The 22,304-nt window shown below is 46.2% G+C and overlaps 1 protein-coding gene across 1 annotated transcript; it reads right to left on the reverse strand.

Annotated features, from left to right (window-relative positions):
* Positions 1–19,366: 19,366 nt before the first annotated feature.
* Positions 19,367–22,299, reverse strand: Chac1 (ChaC glutathione specific gamma-glutamylcyclotransferase 1). The gene is made up of 3 exons (XM_015480809.2): positions 21,704–22,299; positions 21,288–21,323; positions 19,367–20,499 (listed from the first exon to the last, which is right to left on the reverse strand). The coding sequence occupies exons 1-3, from the start codon at positions 22,160–22,162 to the stop codon at positions 20,098–20,100; spliced, it is 897 nt and encodes a 298-aa protein (XP_015336295.2). The 5' UTR covers positions 22,163–22,299; the 3' UTR covers positions 19,367–20,097.
* Positions 22,300–22,304: the final 5 nt, after the last annotated feature.

Genomic DNA, 22,304 nt, shown 5'->3' on the forward strand with positions numbered 1-22,304 from the left:
CAAGATGCTTGCTCTAAGGTAGCAAATGGTGCTAAGAAAGGCATCTGACTAGGGGAGAGCCCCCTGCACAGAGGTCCCTGAAGACTCAAGTGGCAAGAACTTGGACTATTTTGGACCTCCCTCATGAGAATGGCTCACCCATTTGCCACTCGGGAACTATCTGGGGAAACAGCCCCAGGAGCAGGCTATAGAAATGCCAATCCTAAATGACAGTCCCCAAGACTAGGTGTCAGAATGGTGGAAGGTAGAAGGAAAGGGAGGAGGGAAGGTGTGTCTGAGGTCCACTTCCTGGTGGTTGAGGAACCTTGAGGAAACTGGATGCCTTGCTTATTACCAACCCATGGCCTCTCCTGTGTCCCTTTACTTCCTTGCTTCAGGTCCTGAGGCTTGGCTGGCTTCCTTATCCTTAACCACCAATTTCCCCTCATGGCAAGCTGCTGGGAATGGACTTCTCTCCTAGCTGCTGCCTCAAAGGAGCATCTTGCTGCGGTGTGTGTGTGTGTGTGTGTGTGTGTGTGTGTGTGTATACACATGCCTCATACATATAAGGCAAGCACTCTACCACTGAGCTACAGCCCCTTTTTATTTTGAGTCAGGGTCTTGTTAATTTGCCCAGGCTGGCCCCAAATTTGTGATCCTTCTGCCTCAGTGCTCAAAGTAGCTGGGATTACAGGTGTATACCACCATGCCCAGCTAATTTAAGGGTTTCCTTACTTATCAAAAGAAGGACACCAGCCGAGCTCAATGGTTCATGCCTGTAATCCTAGTGGCTCAGAAGGCTGAGGCAGTAAGATCACAAGTTCAAAGCCACCCTCAGCAACTTAGTGTGACCCTGTCTCAAAATAAAACATAAAAAGGACTGAGGATGTGGCTCAGTGGTTAAACACCCCTGGGTTCTATCTCTAGAACCAAAAAACAAAAACAAGGATACCAAGTAAAAACAATATTGGACAGGGGAAGTTACAAAGTTTACATATTTCACATTTCTCACAGAATCCCTGGTCCACAGTTCCTGGTACCTTGGGTGAAAGAATTAGGCTTTCTTTTATTTTTATTTTTTTTATTTTTGTTTTTTTAGTTGTTGATGGACCTTTATTTTATTCATTTATTATATGTGGTGCTAAGAATTGAACCCAGTGCTTCATACATGCTAGGCAAGTGCTCTACCACTGAGCCACAACCCCAGCCCAAGAAGTATTCTTTCTGAATGTGATACTCCCCAATTCTTACCTGAACTCCCAGGGAGCTACCAAATTTCTTCCAAAAGCGGGTAGGGGTTGGGAATGTGCTGTTGTGATTGCTCTCAAGACCTATGCCTCTGCTCTCCTACCTCTCAGGATTTCTTTGTCCTGAGACCCAAAGCTCAAAAATGAATGCCTAAAGGGCTGGGATTGTGGCTCACTGGTTGAATGCTCACCTAGCACGGGCGGGACCCGGGCTCAATCCTCAGCACCACATAAAAATAAAGGCATTGTGTTGTATCCATCTACACCAAACAAAATAAATAAATATATTTTTTAAACATTTTCTTTTTTATTTTTATTTTTATTTTTCAGTTTTCGGTGGACACAACATCTTTATTTTATTCTTTTATGTGGTGCTGAGGATTGAACCCAGCGCCCCGCGCATGCCAGGCAAGCGCGTTACCGCTTGAGCCACATCCCCAGCCCCATAAATAAATATTTTTAAAAAATGAATGCCTGGCCAGGTACAGTGGCACCTGTAATCCCAGTTACTTGGGAGGCTGCAACAGGAAGATCACAAGTTCAAGACCAGCCTCAGCAACTTACATACTCAGCAACTTAGCAAGAACTGTCTCAAAAAATAAAAAGGACTAGGGATATAATTCAGTGGTAAAGTGCTCCTGGGTTTAATCCCCAATACCAAAAGTAAAAAAGACCCAGAGTGGCTGCCCCAGCCTGACCTCATCAAGGGCTGGGGCAGCTACCCTGGTCTAACTTGGACGGAAGATTGGGCTTCAGTAGCCTCAAGGGAAGAGAGAAACCAAATCAGAGCACAGGAGTTCAACCTGGCAGCCTTTGGGGAGTTTTCTAAACTCCCCCAGCCCAACTCATGATCTCCAAGAACTGTTCTCTAGAGAAATAGCCAGAAGCAGCTCAGGCTCCTGTGGTATAGATGTAGTCTGTACCCCCAAGGGTTCATATGGTAGAAGTTTGACCCTCAGTGTTGTGATATTGGGAGGTGATAGTGCCTTCAACAAGTAGAGCCTAGTGGGAGGTGGTTAGGTAGTTGCAGGCACTGCCCCTGGAAGAGATGATGATAGTTCCTCTGGGTCCCTGGTTTGTTCCCAGAAGAGTGAATATTTTAAAAATTTATTTATTTAGGTACTGGTTCTAAAGATTGAACCCTGGGTGCTTGTGTTTTTGTTTGTTTTTTGGTTGTGTTTTGTTTGTTTTGTTGTTTTTAATTTTATATATATATTTTTTAGTTTTAGTTGGACATAATACCTTTATTTTATTTATTTTATGTTGTGCTGAGAATCGAACCCAGGTCCTCGCTAGGCACCTGCACAACAGCTGAGCCACATTCCCAGCTCCTGTTGTTTTTAATTTTGAGACAGTTTCACTAAGTGGCTCAAGGCCTTGTTAAATTGCTAGGATTGGCCTCCAATTTATGATCCTCCTGCCTCAGCCTCCAGAGTTGTTGAAATTACAGGTGTGAGCCATCATACCCAGTGAGTAAATTGTTTTAAAAGAGCAAACCAGACCCCTGACTCTCTCTCTGGCCTCCTGTATCGCATGTGACCACTCTTGCATAAACTCCAATGATACCATCCACTGTGAAACCCTCACCAGAGGTTGAATTGTTGGAGCTGCTTAGTCTTTGACTTTGAGCCTCCCTAACTGTGAGTTAAATTAGTTAAATTTTATAGGGGCTGGGGTTCTGGCTCAGAGGTAGAGCACTTGCCTAGCATGCATGAGGCACTGGGTTTGAACCTCAGCACCATATAAAAATAAAATAAAAATATATTGTGTCCATCTATAATTTAAAAATAAATATTTAAAAAAATAAGACTCTTTTTATAAGGTTCCAAGCCTCAGGTATTTTGTGACTGAGATGGAAAATGGACTAATACAGAACATTTGACCCATTCCCCCAGCACAGAGTACAAACCCGGAATCATGGACTCATCCTGCAGCAGTTCCAACTGCCAGAAAAGAGAGGGGCTCCCCTCTTATTTCCCAGGTGAGAGGTCCTGGAAGACCCTGGGTGACACTTATGCCTTGCACCGCTGAAGAGATGGTGCTGTTTGCGTGAGGATATATGAGGAGGCCGTGGGGAGGAGAAGAGGTCCAATCCATGGACAGACAGTACAGTTCAGCTTTGCAGTCTTGCTTTGCCTTCAAACTCAATGGGATTTGGAAAAGATAGTGTATAATACTTATCCAGAATTTTTTTTTGAACAGTTAAGAAAGGAAAATTGGGGAGAGATTGACATTTTAATCTTTTTAAGTACCTAATCTTGGTAGATTCCCGCTTAGGGATTTTATGACTGTTCCTGCTTAGTTAACCAAAATATACTGCACATACCTTTACCTTTCCTGAGAGTTAAGTCATTGAGCATCTGTGCTTCCAGGCCCACTTCAGTATGACTTCCATTTGCCCAGCACTGAATCATGCCAGTACCTACTCTGGCACAATTCTGTAGTTGGCTTTGAGAACCAAAAACACTTAAGTGGTTTTGAACCTGTACAAGACAACCTTTCCTTTTCTAAATTCTTGGGAGCCTGGAAACCATTTTGCCAAATATAGAACTTCTGAATAATGAGAAAAACTCAGAAAAGAAAATTTGTGGGGTGAACTAGAAACCGAGTAATTGAACTTCAGTGAATGCTTTCCATCAGCTGCCTTCTGGCCCTCTGCAGTACCTGTATTCTGGATAAATAACATGTACTAGAGAAGGGTGTTCTGGATTGAACCAATTTATTGTTTATTTTACCTTTTTAATTATTATTTTTTTTGGGGGGAAGAGGAAGTACCAGGGGTTGAAACAACGGGTGCTTTAACCCTGAGCCACCTCCCCAGCCGCCCCCCCCTTTTTTTTTAAATTTTGAGACAGGGTCTCCCTGTGTTGCTTAGGATCTCACTAAGTTGTTGAAGCTGGCTTAGAAATTCCTGCCTCAGCCTCCCCAACTGCTGGAATTACAGGTGTGCACCATTGACTGCACCCAGCTTTGTTTTTTTAATTCTTAAAAATAACAAAAACTGTATTGATCAATTTAATTTAAACACCTAGGAACACCTCTACCAAAAGGTCTGAATGATACACCTGTGCATGTTGATTTTTAGAATTCAATCTAAAGTCGATATAAGCCAATGTAGTACATCATCAGAATTTAGTGGGAGCAAGAAAATAAAATGGATGATCTCTAAGGCCAATGTCACTGAATCTAATTCTTCTTTCTGATTCATCTTTATGTGGGTCTAAGCTACTCATGCATAGAAAGCAATTGCAGATGTCTACTGCTTGGGCCATGAAGTATTCTCTGACCAAGTAATATCATTGTTTGTATTAATTAGGATAGCACACCTTGCTTTAACAGAGACCCCAAAATGGTTAAAATTTTTAAAAAATATATTTCCCTCTCACGTAAGAGTTTGAATTTGCAACTGGGGATGTAGCTCAGTGGGAGAATAGATGTGAAGCCCTGGGTTTGACCCTTGCCACTGCAAAAGAAAAAAAAAAGTGTTTGAATTTGCGTCTGCTCTTGACAGTCATTCAAGGTCTGAGTTTTCTTCCATCTTGTTTCTCTGCCATCCCTAGGCTTTGTTCTCATCTGCATGGTCAGTATTGGTTTGCAGAAACATCTTATAGGAAAAAGAAAGACTGAAGAGGAGATTTCCTGCTATCTTCAGACTTAGACCTTTAAGTTGGCTTACATTCTATCAGAGAACTTCAGACCAACCACCCATGTACTGCAAAAAAGTTTACCATATAATTATGGAAGAAGACAACAAATTTGAATGGTCAGCTGTTGGTCTTAGATACAATACCTCAGTAGAAAATGGGCAAAAATATTTATTCAAGATTTATTTTTTAAGCACCTTCTGTGTGTCATACACTATACACAAATAGAAAATGTGTCAGGCATCGTGGTCCACACCTGTAATCCCAGCTACTCAAGAGGCTGATTTACTATGAAATATTGTAGATTCAGCTTCAGAACTTCTCATTGAGGGGAGCCTTTGCATAAGTGGCACAGATGCCTGGCTCTAGCCTGGCACCCTCTGTGCCTTGGAAGAGGTCCTGGGGTTGCCCCTCTACTTCCAATGACAAATTCCCCTGGTTGTCATCATCCAACATGCAGACTCCATTGTTGACCTCAAAGAGAATGATCTGAACAAGATACTATTCCACCATGACCCCATTTTCATGGCCAATGAGTCCCCCAAAGACAGGTATGGTGGGGGGTGGAAAAAAGAGCAGTTCCTAGCTGTCTGGAACAGCTGCCCTAAAGGGCAATTCCTACAAGATTAATGAACAATTGTGAACATGTATCAGGAAACAATTTAAGGGTAGCAATGGGAAAGTTTCCAGAATTATCAATAATAAAAATTTTGTATCCGACATTCTAAAAAATAAAAGGACCACATTTTCTATTTATTCTTTTTTAGAAAGTGATACTGCAATATCATTATTGCTCAAAAGTCAAAGAATATGCAGCACTTTGACATCACTAGAATGGCTATAATCAAGATGCAATCACACATGCAGTGGCACACACCTGTTATCCCAGTGGTTTAGGAGGCTGAGACAGGAGGATCACAAGTTCAACTGATCGAGGTCCTAAGCAACTCAGCAAGACCCTGTCTCAACATAAAATGTAAAAAAGGGCCGAGGATGTGGCTCAGCACCCTTGAGTTCAATCCCTGGTACAAAAAAAAAAAAACTCAAGCGTTAAGGACAGAGAAATTAAAATCATTCACTGTGATAGTAATGTAAAATGGGTAGTACTTTGGAAAATAGTTTGGCAGTTCCTCTAAAAGTTAAGAATATACCTATTGGGCTGGGGGTGTGGCTCAGTGGCAGAGCGCTTGTCTGGGGCGTGTGAGGCTGTGGGTTTGCTCCTCAGCACCACATAAAAATAAATAAAATAAAGGTATCATGTCTGTCTACAACTAAAAAATATTAAAAAAGGAAAAACAGAATATACCTATTGTGGGCTGGGGTTGTGGCTCACATAGCATATGTGAGGCACTGGGTTCTATCTTCGGCACCACATAAAAATAAGTAAAATAAAGATATTAAAAAAATACAATTAAAAAAATATTTTTAAAATAAAAAGAATACTTATTCTGATGTTTTAATTTTATATGTCAACTTGACTGGTTACAGAGTGATCAGATATTTGGTCAAACATTATTCTGGTTATTTCTGTGAGGGTGTTTTTGGATGAGATCAACATTTATATTAATTGATATCAGGCACAATGGCACATGCCTGATTACATGCCTGCAATTTGGGAGGCTAAAGCAGGAGGATCACAAGTTTGAGGCCAGCCTCTGCAACTTATTGAGGCCCTGTCTCAAAATAAAATATAAAAAGGGCTAGGGATGTGCTTCAGTGGATTCAATCCCTGGTACAAAAACAAAAAAAAACTTATATATATATCCTCTTGGTTTTGTTTCTTTGGAGAACTCTCATATAGTTACCACGTGACTCAGGAATTCCTCTCCTAGGTACACACCCAAGAGAAATGAAAACATGTCCACACAAAAACCTGAACGTGAATGTTCATAGCAGCATTATTCATAACAGCCAAAAAGTAGAAGCAATTCAAATATTCATTAACTGGTAAATAGATGAATAAAATGTATGGCTGTATAACGCAATTTCAACAATAAAAAAAAATTGGGGGATATCAGAGGCCAGGCGCCATGGTATATGCCTATAATCCCAGCAGCTCGGGAGGCAGAGGCAGGAGAATTGCAAGTTAAAACCAGCCTCAGCAATTTAGCAAGGCACTAAGCAACTCAGTGAGAGCTTGTCTCTAATAAAATACAGAATAGGGCTGAGGATGAGGCTCTGTCGAGTGCCCCTGAGTTCAATTCCCGGTATCCCCCACCAAAAAAATATATTGGGGTGATACAGTGTTTGCCTAGCATGCTTGAGACCCTGGGTTCAATGTCCAGCACCAATAAATAAATAAATACATACATACATAAACGAATCAATGAAATATTATAGGTGCTACAATATGGATAAAGCTTGAAAAAAAAACATTAATTGAAAGAAGTCAGACACAAAAGAAAAAGATCTTATATTGTATGATTATACAAAGTCCAGATGGCCAGCATTGTGTGCATGCCAATAATGCCAGCTTCTCTGGAAACTGAGGCAGGTAGATTACAAGTTCAAAGCTAGCCTGGGCTATCTATCAAATCTCTGTCTCAAAATAAAAAATGTTAAGGATGTAGTTTAGTGGTAGAGCACTTGCCTAGCATGCGTAGAGTCCTGGGTTCAATCCCAGGCACTGCAAAATAAATAAAAACAAAAAGTCCAGAATAGGCAAATTGCTAGGGTAAATGGCACATGCCTATAATCCTAGCACCTCAGGAGGCTGAGGCAGGAGAATCCCAAGTTCCAAGCAAGCCTCAGCAACTTAGTGAGGCCCTGTATCAAAAATAAAATAATAAAAAAAGGACTAGGGATGTAGTTCAATGGTTAGAGGGACCCTGGTTTCAATCCCCAGTATCCCTCACTCCCCGAAAAAGAGGCAAATAGATAAAAAACAGAGTAGGAGCATGGTTGCGTAGGGATGTGGAGATTAGTGTAAGCTGGGTTTCTTTTTGTTCTAATGAAAATTCTCAAAAATTTATTGTGACAATAGTTGCATTTCTGTGAATATACAGTAAAAACTATTGAGTTGTACACTTTGTGGGATGAGTTGTATGGTATGTGAATTCTAATAGTGTTTTGTTGTTATTTCTGGTACTAGGCTTCCAGAAACTGAACCCTGGGGGGGTGCGGTTATCACTGAGCCACACATTCTTAGCCCTTTTTATTTTTAGACACGCTCTTACTGAATTGCTTATGGCCTCAATAAATTGCTGAGAATGGCTTTGAACTCATGATCCTCCTGCCTCAGCCTCCTGAGTATGTGAAGATTTTCAATACATAGTAAGGAGGTAAACTCCTGGATAATGCAATTGTGAATGTTTTAAAAATTGTGTATATTTCTATTCTGTATTTTCCAAATTTGCTACTATGATTGTGTGCTATTTTACCAATACTATTAGTAAGAAAGTTTATGTTTTTAAGAGAAATTCAGAATAAACTCAAAAGCAAAAATAATCCCTGGGCATGGTGGCTCTGGAGACTGAGGCAGGAGGATCTCAAGTTCAAAGCTAGTCTCAGCAATTTAGCAAGGCACTAAGCAATCTAGCACACCCTGTCTGAAAATGAAGAATAAAAAAGAACTGAGGATGTAGCTCAGTGGTAAAGTGCCCCTGGATTCAATTTCCAGTACCAAAAATAAGTAAATGAATAAGCAAAAATAATCCTTAATCAAAAATCTTTTTGAGCCAGGTGTGGTGGCACATGCCTATAATTCCAGGGACTCAGGAGGCTGAGGCAGTAAGATTGAGAGTTTAAGCCTACCCTGGATTATTTAGCAAAACCCTGTCTCAAAATAAAAAGGGTTAGGAGGGCTGGGGTTGTGGCTCAGTGGCAAAGCATTTGCCTCACACATGTGAGGCACTGGGTTTGATCCTCACCACCACAAAAATAAATAAAACAAAATAAAGATATTTTAATTTAAAAAAAAAAAAAAGGGTTAGGAATGTAGCTCTGTGGTCATGTACTTGCCTAGCATATCTGAGGCTTTGGGCTCAATCTCCAGTACTGGGTTGGGGCATGATAAAATGGTAACCTGGAAATGTCACCTGACCCTGCAGGTTTTCAAGGGAAAAGAGCTGCAGATCAGATCAATGAGTGACTAGAGGCTGAAATTTCAGATCTTGGGAGTATATTTTAAGGCAGTTACTTCTTTGTGATATCTGAAGTTAGATACAGATACTTTGTTTGCAAGTCTGCTGTTTTGATTTACTAGCTTCTCCCTACCACCACCCTTCCCCTGGGTAGAAAAGGGAGTTCCCTGCACAACCCACCACCAAAATGAGTACTCTTAACTTAGGTGGGTTATTTCCATGTAGCCCCTCTTTGGGTATAAGGTTTTTCTTTTTTCAGATCTGCATTTTTTTTTCTTTTTTAGTGGGGTTAGGTACTGGGGATTGAACCCAGGGGCACTGTACCACTGAGCTACATCACTAGCTCTTTTTATTTTTATTTTAAGAGAGAATATTGGTAAGTTGCTGAAGCTGTCCTCAAAACTTATTCTCCTGCCACCTGTCACTAGGATTGCAGGCATGTGCCATTACACTTGGCAGATCTTCATTGTATTATATTTTTTTTACTTATTGACTTATGAACAGGCAATACACTTGCACAGTTCAAAATCAAAAACAGCTGGGCACAGTGACGCATGCCTGTAATCCCAGCAATTTGGGAAGCTGACGCAGGAGAACGGCAAGTTTGAGATCAACCTTAGCAATTTAGCAAGATCCTGTCTTAAAAAATAAAAAATGCTGGGAATATAGCTCAGCAGTAAAGTGCCCCTGGGTTCAATTTCCAGTACCAAGGGAGAAAAAAATCAAAACATAAAAAGGCATGAGAGGAGAAAAATCTCTCTCCCTTCCTATCCTCTGATCCCCAGTTCCCCTCCTGGGAGGTAAACTGTGTTGACAGTTTCTTGTGATTCCTTCCACATATATTTCTATACTTTTTTTAGATGTATTTTTATTTGTTGATAGACCTTTATTTTATTTAGTTATTTATATACAGAGCTGAGAATCAAACCCAGTGCCTCACACATGCTAGGCAAGTGCTCTACCACTGAGCGATAACCCCAGCCCTATTTCTATGCTTTTTAAAGGACATGATAGCACTCACACTGTACCTAATTCTTGTGCTCTTTTCACTAGACATTATACAGTAATAACATTGACCAAGAGTAAAATATTCTCTTGACATTCATAAATAATGCAAATATGCTCACAAAGAGAGATGACCCATTTTGTTGTCCTACAGCTGGACAGTTAGGGTTTCCTCCCTGACATCCTCTGATTCTGTCCAGGATGAAACTATCCACATGGAATCATCCAGTAATTGCAGCTTTGTTTGGACTTAAAGTAACCATTTGTGCCCTGGGGACACAGGACTCTGGGGTCAGGACAAGACCCAGGGCCCAACCCCAAGGGATGAGTGGGGTGGTCCCTGGTCTGTGTGACCTTCAGGGGCCAGCTGTGTGGTCCAAGCCAGCAGAGCAGATATATTTAGCTGGATCAGATGCTACTGCTGTCATGACCCAGAACTGTAGTGTTAGTAAACAAATCAGAACGGCCTGGCTGAAGCCAGCCTTCTCCCTCCTCCCTCTCCCTTCCTTGCTGGAGAGGGGCAGTGAGGCTCATAAACAGGGATCTCCTGTAGCTTGTCACCTGCCCTCAGCAACGTGGCATAACCTGGACCGCCCAGGAGGCACTGACCCTGTTCCCACACTTCTCTTTTTCCCTGCATCCCAGGAAATCCTATTTGTCCTGCTAAGTTAATTCATTCATGTGTTCATTCATTCTGTAGAACTCATGTATCCATTTATTTGTTCATTTAAAAAAATTTCTTTTAGTAGAGGACATTAAACTCAGGGACTCTTTACCACTGGCTACATCCCCAGTTCTTTATATATATATATATATTTTTTTTTTTTTTTTTTTTTTGAGATAGGGTCTTACTAAGTTGCTAAGGCTGCTCTTGAACTTGCCGTCCTCCTGCCTCAGCCTCCTGAGCTGCACAAGAGCAACTGGCCTGTTCAGCAAAATTTTTGAGGGCCTGAAATAAGTCAGGCTCTGAGCTGAGCAGCAAAGAACAGGGGAGTTCCATCTCTTGTCCTCATAGTGCTTCATCCTAGTATGAGAGATAATCTAAAAACTTATGAAGTATTGGTGAAAAATAACAGTGACGAGAACAATAATGACCAACACTCACATGGTGCTTTAAAGTATGTGGAATGTTTCCCTTTATCTAATTCCAAGAATCTGAGAGGAAGTTGTGGTTCTCAGTCTTGCTTTCCAGTTGAGGAATTCCAGTTTAGAGATATTAAATAACCTGGCCAAGGACTTTACAGCAGGCAAGTATAGCTCTGGTTTGGTGGGTTTTGTTTGGTTTGGTTTGGTGCTGGAGCTTGAACCCAGGAGCCCTCTATCATTGAACTACATTTGGTCCCTGCCCTTTTTGTTTTTTTATTTCAAGACAGGGTCTTTCCAAGTTACTAAGGGCCTTGCTGAGTTGCCCAGGCTGGCTTCAAACTTGTGATCCTGCCTCAGCCTCCAGAGTCACTGGGATTATAGTTGGGTATCACTGTGCCCAGCTATCTCTAGTGCTAAGTAGCTGGGACTAGAGGCACATACCACCTCACCCTGCTGGAGCCCTGGTTCTTTTTGTGGGGGCTGGGTCAGGGTACCAGGGATTGAACTCAGGGGCACTTGACCACTAAGCCACATCCCCACATCTCACTGAGTTGCTTACTACCTCACTTCCGCTGAGGCTGTCTTTGAACTTGAGATATTCCTGCCTCAGCCTCCCGAGCTGCTGGAATTACAGGCATGTGCCACCATGCCTGGCTGAGCCTTGGTTCTTGAACTGACTTCAAGCTCACATCCATCCTGAAAAAGAGGAGCCATTAGGACTAGACAGGAACTAGTTTCTGGTCCAGCTGTACATTTTACATTTGAGCAGATATCCAGATAAATTAAAGATGCCTTGCCTAAGACACACTGCATAAAACATGGATAAGAACTTACAGACTCCCAGCCCAGTGCACTTGCTTTGCATCTGAGTGACAATCCAGTGTCCCTGCCCAGGGTGAGGCCCTAGCATCTTTGAGGTGGACCATGACCATGGGGTGCTACCAGCCCACCTCATTTGTTGCATAGTCCCTCATCTAGGTAACAGCTCAAAGTGCCCCTCCCAGCTCTTCCCCTTTCCTCACCAGTGCCTCTTGCCAAGTGAGTGGGCTTTTGGTCAACCAGCATGATGTAACCATCTATTGTATGCAAGACCTGCTGGGATACCTCAAGACAGATTTGGTCCCTGCCCTCAAGGGCTGTCTCCTGGGGAGCCAACAAGAATGGAGAGGATCTGACAATCTGACAAAGATATGGTGCAGTCAATGGATTAATGTGCAAGAGAAAGGGCACAGATATCAGAGACACATTGCAGGATACCCAAATCAGGCCTTACTGGTTGTGACTAGAGGTGGTTCAGGTGGTTCACCTCCTGGAGGTGATATCTAAACTGAGCCCTGAAATCTGAGGGGAAAATGAGCCATGCCAGAGCTCGTGGGAAAGAGACTTTCAGGGTGAGAGCAGAGGCGCGTGACCCAAGGTAAAAGGCCCCCCTGCATGTGGCAGGAATGTGGCAGGTTTCTGCCCATCAGCTCCCAACTATTCAGTGTAAATCATACTTTTCAGGCTGAGTGGCCTGTGAGCAGAATCCAGGTCTTTCCTCCAGAAACCTCATGGGTGAGGGCCTACTCTTAATGGGGTGATGCAGGCCCCATTAACCAGCTTGTCATTTGCTTGCACCACCATGGATTCACCATCCCTTCCAGCCAGCAACCCTCCCCATCTCCTGCTGCCTCCTGACCTGGGCCAGGGCATGACTGGGCCCACGAGGGGCTGTGCTTGGCTAGAGGCTTGGACCTGTGGGGAGAAGCTACTGGTGGCTATGTTACTGACCCGGATTCCCTTCCTTCACATCTCCACCACCATTGTGCTGTGCCCAGGAAGGCCAGCCCCTCCTACAGCGACAGGAGAGGGATGGTGGGAAGGGGGAAGTACCACTCCATGATTGAAGGGCAATCCCTCCAGTTTAACACCCTGAATTGGGGGGACTAGTAAAGGATAGCCCCTTTCCCATGGCCTGTGTTTAAGGTCCTTGCCTTGACAGACTGAGGTAGAAAGGGGCCTACTCAAGATGGCAGTCCTGTGGGGTGGCACTGCCCATTTCTGGCTGGTTTTCCTTGCCCCAGTGATGTCATGTTCACATTCCTGGGCTTTTCGCATGAATGTTCATATGGAATATTAGCCTGGGGAGGTGGCTTAGCTTTCACTCTTGGTTATGGTTGAACATTTTATGGGGTGTTTCCCTCCAAGGTGACGTGTGACATTGCATTCAGAAGGGCCATTTCCAAAGGCTGGGGGGTGTAGCTCAGCGGTAGAGTACTTGCCTAACATGTGTGAAGCCCTGGCTTCAATTCCCATCACCTCAGAACCAAACAAAACAGAGTAGAAGAGTCATTTCCCATATGTCCCCTGTGCTCCCACTCCCCCAGGGTCTGGTGCTGTGCTTTGTGCTGGGATACATAGTTCTGGCCCTTGGGGACGTTTGATTTAGTAGAGACAGAACTACAAGCAGATTTTGTCCATACAACATGCTGAGCACAAAACAGAGGTGGACAGAGATGGCAGGACTCCACTGGACACAGCAGCAGCAAGGTGCCACATTAGGTGATGAAAGGTGGGAGAAGGTGTCTGTCAGAAGGGCGCCTAGGTGGGGATAGCAGTGGGAGCAGAGTCCAAGTGGTTGGAAATGGAGCAAGGCAGGAGGAGATGACAGGCAGATTGGTTTACAGGGGTAAAGGTGGAAGGGTCAAGGGTGGGCATTACTGCCAGGAACGCTGGGTCCAGGGTGCTGTGACACTTGTGCTGAGGGCCAGGAATCAATGTTGGAGGCCATCAGAGTGGGAGGGTTGTGTGTGGCCAGATTTGCATCTTGAATAATGTGGAAAATGAATCCACCAAGGAGATGCCAGGATAATGGGCAGGATCCAGAACAAAGCCAAGAACAGGGACTAAAGTGCTAGTCAGAGGAGGAGAGCTCCAAAGGGTGAAAGTCAGGAGTGTGCACACAGTCCCCAGCTGAGAGGGTGGGAAGAGAGAGGCCCAGGGTAAAGAAGGCGCTACCAAGAAGGGCTGATAACCTAGCTGAACCTTCAGTGTGTCAAGCTCCCAAACCTAAGGAAATGATTGGAGTAGGGCTGAGGCCTGAGGTGGCCTGGACTGGGGAAGTGTGAGGAAGGTCAGGCCTGGTGGGGACTCTCCACAGGGAGCCAGAAGGAAGGACAGGCTGCCACCTCAGGCTTTGTGCCCTGAGTTGGGCCTCTGCCACTAGGGGGGCAGGTGAAGGGTTCAGTCCTATAGAGAGGAGGGCAGAGGACAAGCACAGCCACGCAGGCTTTGACCAAGCCCCTCTGATAGCCACTGGCTCTACTAATAACCAAAGCCACCCACTCTCTGCTTCTCTGACAACTGATATGGGCACAGCTACTCTCTTCAGGAGAACCACAGCCCCCAGAAAAATGTGATCCTTCCTGTGGCCCAATGGGGTCAACCAGGAGAAGCACCTCAGAGCTTGAAAGACACACAGAAACCAGACGTATTTGCCACATCCTCTTATCTGTCCACAGCTCCTATTGGCTGGTGTTCCTGTCCTCTCTGCAAAGCCTCCTCCCCACTGCGTGCCTCACATTTGCAACTAGCTGCCAAGAAGCAGGCACTTCCAATGCCCTCAGGTCCTTGGCTTTCTTCCAGCCCTCACCAATCCTTGCCCAGAACGGGAGTCACAACAGGCTCCTCAGCTCTAGCAGCCTGCAACCTATCTTTTCCCCACTACAAGCATAAGTTTCACCATAGCCGAACACAACACTCATGCCCGCCTACTTTAAAGAAGACAAAACAAACAGAACAAAAACAAACAAAAGATCCTTCTGTGGGAGGAAAAACATGAAAAAACAAAAACATCACCACAGAACTGACTTTCCTGCAAGAAAACGCCTAACACTTCCTTCTACATCTGACCCCAAGGTGGCTTCCGGTCTCCTCTCTAACACCCCAAAGTTTCTACCACTCAGCTGCATGCCAAGTCCTGCAGTGCCTCCCTCCTTTCCTGAAGGGCCTCTCCACCTGTTGGGCTCCTACCACTTCTTGAAGGCCCTTCACTGAGTGAAGCAGAACAGCTTTGCCCCATTCCCAGAGTTCCAGGTGCGAGGGTGGGGCTGTTTGTCTGTCTCCCACAGCTGGAGGTCAAGGGCCCTCCTGCCTGTTGCAGACTCAACAAATGGCAATTGAATGGACTTATCCTTCCCACTAACTCCTGGTTGTCCAGGAAGATGCCCTGGCGGGATGGACAGGATGATTTCTGAGGTCTCTATTAACTCTGAAATTCCTCATTGCTGATGTCCAAAGTGGGGCACCCAACCCTCACCCCTCTCAAGACTCTCTCAACTAAAAAAGGACATAAGAAGTTTTCCAAGTTGGCTCAGAGACCCCTAAGGGTCCCCCAAACACCTCTCAGGTGAATGTAAACTCAAAACTATGTCTATAATAAAACCAAGGGGTTGTCTTCTCTCTCTTTCCTTAGCAGTGCATGGTAGAGTTTTCTAGAAGCTACATGTGAATCTGCAACAGAGTGGATGCAGGAGCAGATGAGCTCTCAGCAGGTTCAATTAAGCCAGACGTTAAAAATAAAAAATAAAGCCACTTTTTCACTACTTTGCTTTGATAAGTACAATCTTTTTTCTCAAAAAATGTCAACATGTAGCCGGGCGCAGTGGCATAGGTCTGTAATCCCAGAGGCTTGGGAGGCTAAGGCAGGCAAATCGCTAGTTCAAAGCCAGCCTCAGCAACTGTGAGGCGCTAAGCAACTCAGTGAGACCCTGTCTCCAGTGAAATACAAAATAGGGCTTTGGATGTGGCTCAGTGGTTGAGTACTCCTGAGTTCAATCCCTGGTACCAAAAAGAAAAAACATATTTTAAATTTTAACTAACGTTTTAAACATGTGCCAGGCATGGTGGTACATGCCTGTAATCCTAGCATTCAAGAGATGCAGAAGAATAACTTGAGCCCAGGAGTTCAAGGCCAGCCTGGGCAATATAGTGAGACCCTCCCCCTCATCTCAAAAAAGAGAGAGAAAAGTAAAATGTAGCTGGTTTATTGTATGTATGTAATCATTTATGTATTTATTTATTTAAATTTTTATTATTTATTTATTTATTTTCAGTGCTGAGGATTGAACCCAGGGCTTGATGCAAGCTAAACATTTATTCTACCACTGAACTCCACCCCAGCCTTGTTTTTATTTTTAATTTTTTTAACTTCATTTTTTTTTAATGTGGTGCTGAGGATCGAACCCAGTGCCTCACTTGTGCTAGGCAAGCGCTCTACCACTGAACCACAACCCCAGCCCCTTGTTTTTATTTTTAATTTTGAGTATGTTTTAAACCTCTCATTTTCCATTTCTAGCATAGTAAATACGGAACACTGTATTCCACATAAAGAAAACCCTCAGGGTCTTCAACAATCTTTTTGTAAAGGGGTCCTGAGACCCCAACACCTTCCCACATCCTCACTCACCCCTTTGCTTCTCTCTCCTCTTGGTGGCCACATCTGAAACCCATCTGCTTTCCCCCACTGGCCCAGGAGGGCCTGGCCTTGTGGCTTCTCACCACTGCTCCTGCAGTTCCTCACACTGAGACCCCCCAGGGACCCGCTGGTGTTTCATCCAGTGGACTTTCCTCTGTCATTTACCTCAACATCCTGGCAGCATAACAATGTTTCACACTCCTAGAGACACCCGTCTCTTTCCTGGTTCTCCTCTTACCCTCCAGTTTTGTGTTCCCAATTCCTCTTGCTTTACTCAGACCGCCAGGCCTGGGGACCTCAACACTAAGCCTGCCCCATCCTCTTTTTCCCTCCCCTTATGGCCTCAAGCACCAATTGCATGTATCTAATACAACTCTAGCCCAGATTTCTCTCCTGCGTTTCACAGCAACATATCTAGCTGCCCCCAACATCCATGTGGATGGCCTCTCCCACAGGCAACCCCAACTTATGCCCAGGGTAGATCTTTACCCTTCCCTTTCCAGTTCCAAGGAGCCTGGCCCTCCTGGCTCTACCCTCACCTTTATGATATGATGATATACATATATGTTTTCATTCATAGTGCCTGGCTCATAACTCCCTCTCCAAGATAGGTCATAGAAACTCTAACATTCTCTGACATGTCTGATAGTAGATGATAAGACCCCCTGAAGGGGTCCCGATCCATAGCTGCAAGGAAGGAGTGCTGAAGAAGCTGGCATGGTGACACATGATTATAATTCCAGAGGCTTGGGAGACTGAGGTAAGAGAATCACAAGTTCAAAGCCAGCCTCAGCAACTTAGCAAGGCCCTAAGCAACTCAGAGAGACCCTGTCTCAAAATGAAAAATAAAAAGGGCTGGGGATGTGGCTCAGTGGTAACAGCTCCTGGGTTCAATCTCCAGTACCAAAAACAAATAAACAAAAGCAAAAACTTGGTGTGTACTCCTGGCATCAGAAGTGAGGGGTTGGTCTTGGGGACTGAACCCTTAGCCTGTGGGATCACCAGGAGTGTCAGAATCAAATTGGCTTCCAGGACACCCTGCTGGGTTCCTGCTACAGAATTGCTTGCTTACTCAGTGTGTAGGGAAAACCCACCCACATCTGGGCGAAGTGGTCTGTATTGTTTAGTAGAAGAAACTGAGCCTGAGTTTGAGCTGCTTTTCCCTACTATATCTTCAGACCCTCACTCTGCTCAACCAGTCTGTCACCAAATCCTATCAATCTCACCCCTAAATCACACTCAGATCCACACTGCTGCCCATGCCTCTTGCCATGGCTCCCACCGTCACCTCCTGCTGACTGGCCTTCCTCCTCTAGTGTGACACAGCAACCAGAGTTTCCTCATTAGCACACCAGAATCCACTGGAGGTCCGCCACTGACCCAGGAGGAATGCCACCTGCACAGCCCAGCACAGTCACTAGGGCAGCTGGCCCCAGTCCTTCCCTCTATGCAGCCTCATGTCCCCTCCCCTGCTGCTGGGCCAGCCTGTCTGACCTTGTCTCCCAGTCAAGCACATGCTGTTCTCTGACTCCCTGTTCCCAGAGGTCCCATTTCAGGCTCCCTCCCCCAGAAAGTCTTCCCTGACTGACTGTTCACTCAGCTCAGGGCTCCTTTCGACTTGCTCCCATTTCATATGGAATGGTCACCATCAGTTCTAGACTCCAGGTTCCTTAAGGAGGAAGATCCTGGGCTGGGGCTGTAGCCCAGTGGTAGAGTGCTTGCCTAGCATGTGTGAGGCCCTGGGTTCAATCTCCAGCACCACCAAAAAAAAAAGAAAGAGAGAGAGGACCCTTTTATTGTTGTATCCCCAGTGCCTAGAACAGTGCCTGACACAATGACTTGAGGAACATGTTTAGCTGACAAATAGCCCTCCCCACCCCGTTCAACCTCCAGTCTAGAGCCAGGCTCTGCTCTGATGCAGGAAGCCCCAGAGGTGGCTGCCCAGGGATTTCTGTCACACACTTGTTGTGTTGTCCTGACCAGGTTCTCAGAAGAACCTGGCTGAACTCCACACTTTTCCCATCAATGGCTAAGATTACAAGGCTGCCAAGACATGGGCACACGACTCAGCATGGCACCCTCCCCAGGCACAACACCTGCCCAACTTGATCGGAACTGACCCTGCTGGGGACACCAGACCAATCCAGGGCACTGGCCACAACAGCAGTACATACCACACAGCCTGTCCCCATCCATCATTTCATGGGATCTGTCCCCTCATAGGGTGAAGTGCTCAGAGAGCTAGGTACTTCTCTGAGGTCTCTAGGTAGTGAAGGAAGGGGTGGTTTGGACAGAGACTCTTCTGCTAAATCCTGTCATCTTGGCCCCACTCCCATCTTGCAGGTCCAGGAGACCCTCATAGGAGCCATTCATTGTTAAAGAGGGGCAGACCAGGCTGACATCTAGGTACTGTGACCTCCCTGGAGCCAGAACCTGAGGAAGAGTACACAGGGAGAGGCAGGGGGTAAATATGCAGCAACAAGAGAGCATCTTACAACTTATCCCAATATGGGCAAGTCTTGGCAGCTTGGGACAGGAGAAGGGACAGCCAATAACTGCAGCCCCAGGAGGCAGCTGTGAGCACTCTGACCCTGGAAGTAAAAGGGACCTCAGGTCCTACAGGCCACAGAATCCCACTGTCAGTGTTGCCCAGAAGTTGTCATCCCCATACCCTAATCCACATGCTGCTTTAGTAGGAAGCCAGAGTTCTGGCCCACCTGCCAGGAAGAGCTAGCAGCTGGCCCTGCAGCTGAAGGAAGACCTGGTATAGGGTCCAAGCCTTTTCCCTCCTAGGAAACTTCTAGGGTATACCTCTTGCTTACCCCAACCCTCATGTAAAGAAAGAAGCACATCCCAGCACAGCAGAGATAATAAGAGATCAATTTATGAATAACACTATGAGACAGAGAGGGAAGGAGCAAGGGCCTATGGTGATGAGCTTCCCAGAAACAGACCAACAGATACACAAAAGTGGTCCAGACAGACAAGGAGACAGAGTCGGAGAAACAAAACCCAAAAGGTAAGAGGCCCAGGCCCAGTCTCAGCAGTTTTGTCTAGGCAACAGATCCAGCTCTGCCCTGGGACTCTAGTGGGTGAGTGGGATTGGAAAGGGCCTGAGTCCTTGTAGGGCTCCCTCTGCTCACTTCCCACTGCCCCTCCCGCTGGCTGGGAACTTGGGCAGGTAATATTTCCAAGGCTGGGAAATGGTTGGTCTGGATGGACAGAAAATCAAGGCTCTTAGAGGCTCCCTGGAGAGGTGGAGGCCTGTGTAGTGTGGGGTTAGCAGCAGCAATGAGGGAAATCTGGTCAGGCACCAGGGCCTGAGGTGGAGCCACTGCGCAGCAGGGCCATGTCCAGGGCAGGCGCCACCCACCCACCCTGCCACCACACCAACATGGTGCAATAAATAAAGTGTTCAGAAGTCAGTGTCAAGCAGGAGAGCTAGAAGCTGGCAGACTGACAGGGGCTTAGGAAGAGAAGTCCCCAGTTGTCTACCATGACATCTCAGGAATTCTAGCTGTATCAAGTTTGTATCAAGCACTGTGGTGGGCACCTGGCCCTGATGTCCACATGGGCACTCCCTGCAGGGGCTCAGCCCCTCAGACCAGCGCCAGAGCTTGCTCTGTCGGGCAGAAGCAGGGCAGCATGGTGCCTACAGCATCCACGATGGCTTCCAGATGCTCATCCTGGGCCTGAGGCCCACAGAGCTGCATGAAGTCTGCAAGACGCAGCAAGTACTCAAGATTGTGACCAGAGAAGCCTCGGCAGGCCAGGATCTGTGTAGCAATGGCCTCTTCTGGAGCAGGGCCCAAGTAGCCAGGGTTCTGTGGGGTGGCCACATAAGCCAATGCCTTGAGTGGTTGATCAGGTGTATCTTGAGGATAGAAAGTGACTTCCTTGGTGTCATAGCCACCAAGCACTGCCTCTCGAACATTCAGGTACTTCAGGGCCTCGCTCACCTGCTCACCTTGGACCTGGTATGCCACACCCCAAGTGCAGCCCTAGGAGGAAATAAAGATATTTCTGATCAGTCACAGCAACTGTTTGCTGGTCCCTCCTTCATTACAGAATGCTATTCCCCCACCCCCACCCCACCCCCCGTGACCCAAGGACTGTACTTTTTTTTTTTCTTTTTTGTGGTGGTACTAGGGAGCCCAGGGCTGCTTTACCACCAAGCTATAACTCCACTCTATATATCTGTTTGCTTGCTTATTTATTTTTCTTAAAATATGTTTAGTTGTAGATGGAGACAATACCTTTATTTTATTTATTTATTTTTTTAAGTGATGCTCAGGTTCAAACCCTGTGCCTCATACTTGCTAGGCAAGCACTCTACCACGGAGCTACAACTCCAGCTCTTGTTTATTTATTTTTTGAGACAGGGTCCCACTAAGTTGCCCAGGCTTACTTCAAACTTGGGATCCTCCTGCCTCAACTTCCCCAATTCCCTGGGTTAACAGGTGTGCACCACCAGGCCTGGCTTATGCCTCTTTTCTTAAAAGGTGGTCTAATCCCAGGGAGAACAGGATTTCTATTCATAGTGTGGTTCAGAAACATGTAATGGCATCACCTGTAAGCTTGTTAGAAATGGTGCACCTCAGACCTCATTCCAATCCTACTGAATTAAATTCTGCAGATCCTACATAACTCTGAGAAACACTGAGCCAAAACATACTTCCACTCTGCCAGACAAGCAACAGCTATAGCTTACAGTCATGGGCCCAAAAAGCTCTGTGTGTGGCACCCTTCCACATTGGGTGCTGGGTCCCCCTTTTCCCAGAGCACTTACCTCACCATCTTCAAGGAGGGTCACCACACGACCAGGCTAGGGAGGGAAGGAAGATTTTGAAAGACAAGTTAGAAATCAGTTCTGCCATCAACGCAGAGAAAGCCTTATCATTCTGTTGGCTAGGACTCAGAGAGTCCTATTCATACAGAGGGATGAGCAGCGAGTGATGTAGGGATACAGGAGAAATAGTAAGGCAGATAGATGGCAATGGTCCAGATTGGTAATCAACCCAGGGATCCACAGGTTTACCGACTCCAGGCATCAATCACACAGTGATCACTTGGGCACACAAATTTAAGCCACAAAGCCAGACACAGTTTTACACATTGGCCCAGAGAGCCCAGGCTATTCCAGGGCACCGGCGCCCACAATGCTACCCACCGCCCTCACCCCCCTGGGCACAGGCAGATTCTCACCATCTTGTCGCTGCCCCGATGGAAGGTGTCTCCTTGCCAGAAACGGCGGCTGTAGCCTCGCACGAAGCCCACACGGCTGTCACTGTAAGCGAAGTCGGGCCTCCACACTAGGGAGCCATACCCGAAAATCCAAAGTGCTGGAGGGTCGCCATCCTCCTGGGGGGACTGCGCGGATGCGTTCGGAGACGGCGAGGGGGGCGGGGTGTTCTGGGCTGCAGGCTCTTGCTTCATGGTGCCGGGCACAGGGACGGGCCCGGGCGGCCTCCGGGGCTGGTCTCCGGCGCGGGCACGGAAGGACCGACGGACGCGCACACCTGGCCTGGCACCGGTTGGTCGCTCCAGCTGAGTGGCCCCCACGGAGGTGCCCTTTAAACCCTCCGGCGGAGGGACGCCCCCCCGCCCGCCGCGGCCAGCTGCCGCGGTGATTGGGGCGGGGCAAATCCTCTTTAGGCCAATCATCTTCGGATTTTGCTTCTCGGTTAACCGCGCTACTCTTCAAGTGGGTGGCTGAGTGGCCTGCCCCGGGCTCAGTGCGCTCGCTGATTGGTTCGGCTCCACCTCGTGGCAAACCTGGCAGAAGTGATGCAACGGCAGCGAAGGT

This window comes from Marmota marmota, unplaced genomic scaffold, assembly GCF_001458135.2.
Source record: "Marmota marmota marmota unplaced genomic scaffold, marMar, whole genome shotgun sequence".
Lineage (NCBI taxonomy): Eukaryota > Metazoa > Chordata > Mammalia > Rodentia > Sciuridae > Marmota > Marmota marmota.

Bases quoted from the DNA above. Each gene is read 5' to 3' on its own strand.
- Chac1 (XM_015480809.2), bottom strand. From the start codon at position 22,162: ATGATTGGCCTAAAGAGGATTTGCCCCGCCCCAATCACCGCGGCAGCT. The intron at 21,324-21,703 runs GTGAGAATCTGC...TTCCCTCCCTAG, and splicing joins ATCGGGGCAGCGACAAGATG to CCTGGTCGTGTGGTGACCCT. The intron at 20,500-21,287 runs GTAAGTGCTCTG...ATTTCCTCCTAG, and splicing joins CCCTCCTTGAAGATGGTGAG to GGCTGCACTTGGGGTGTGGC.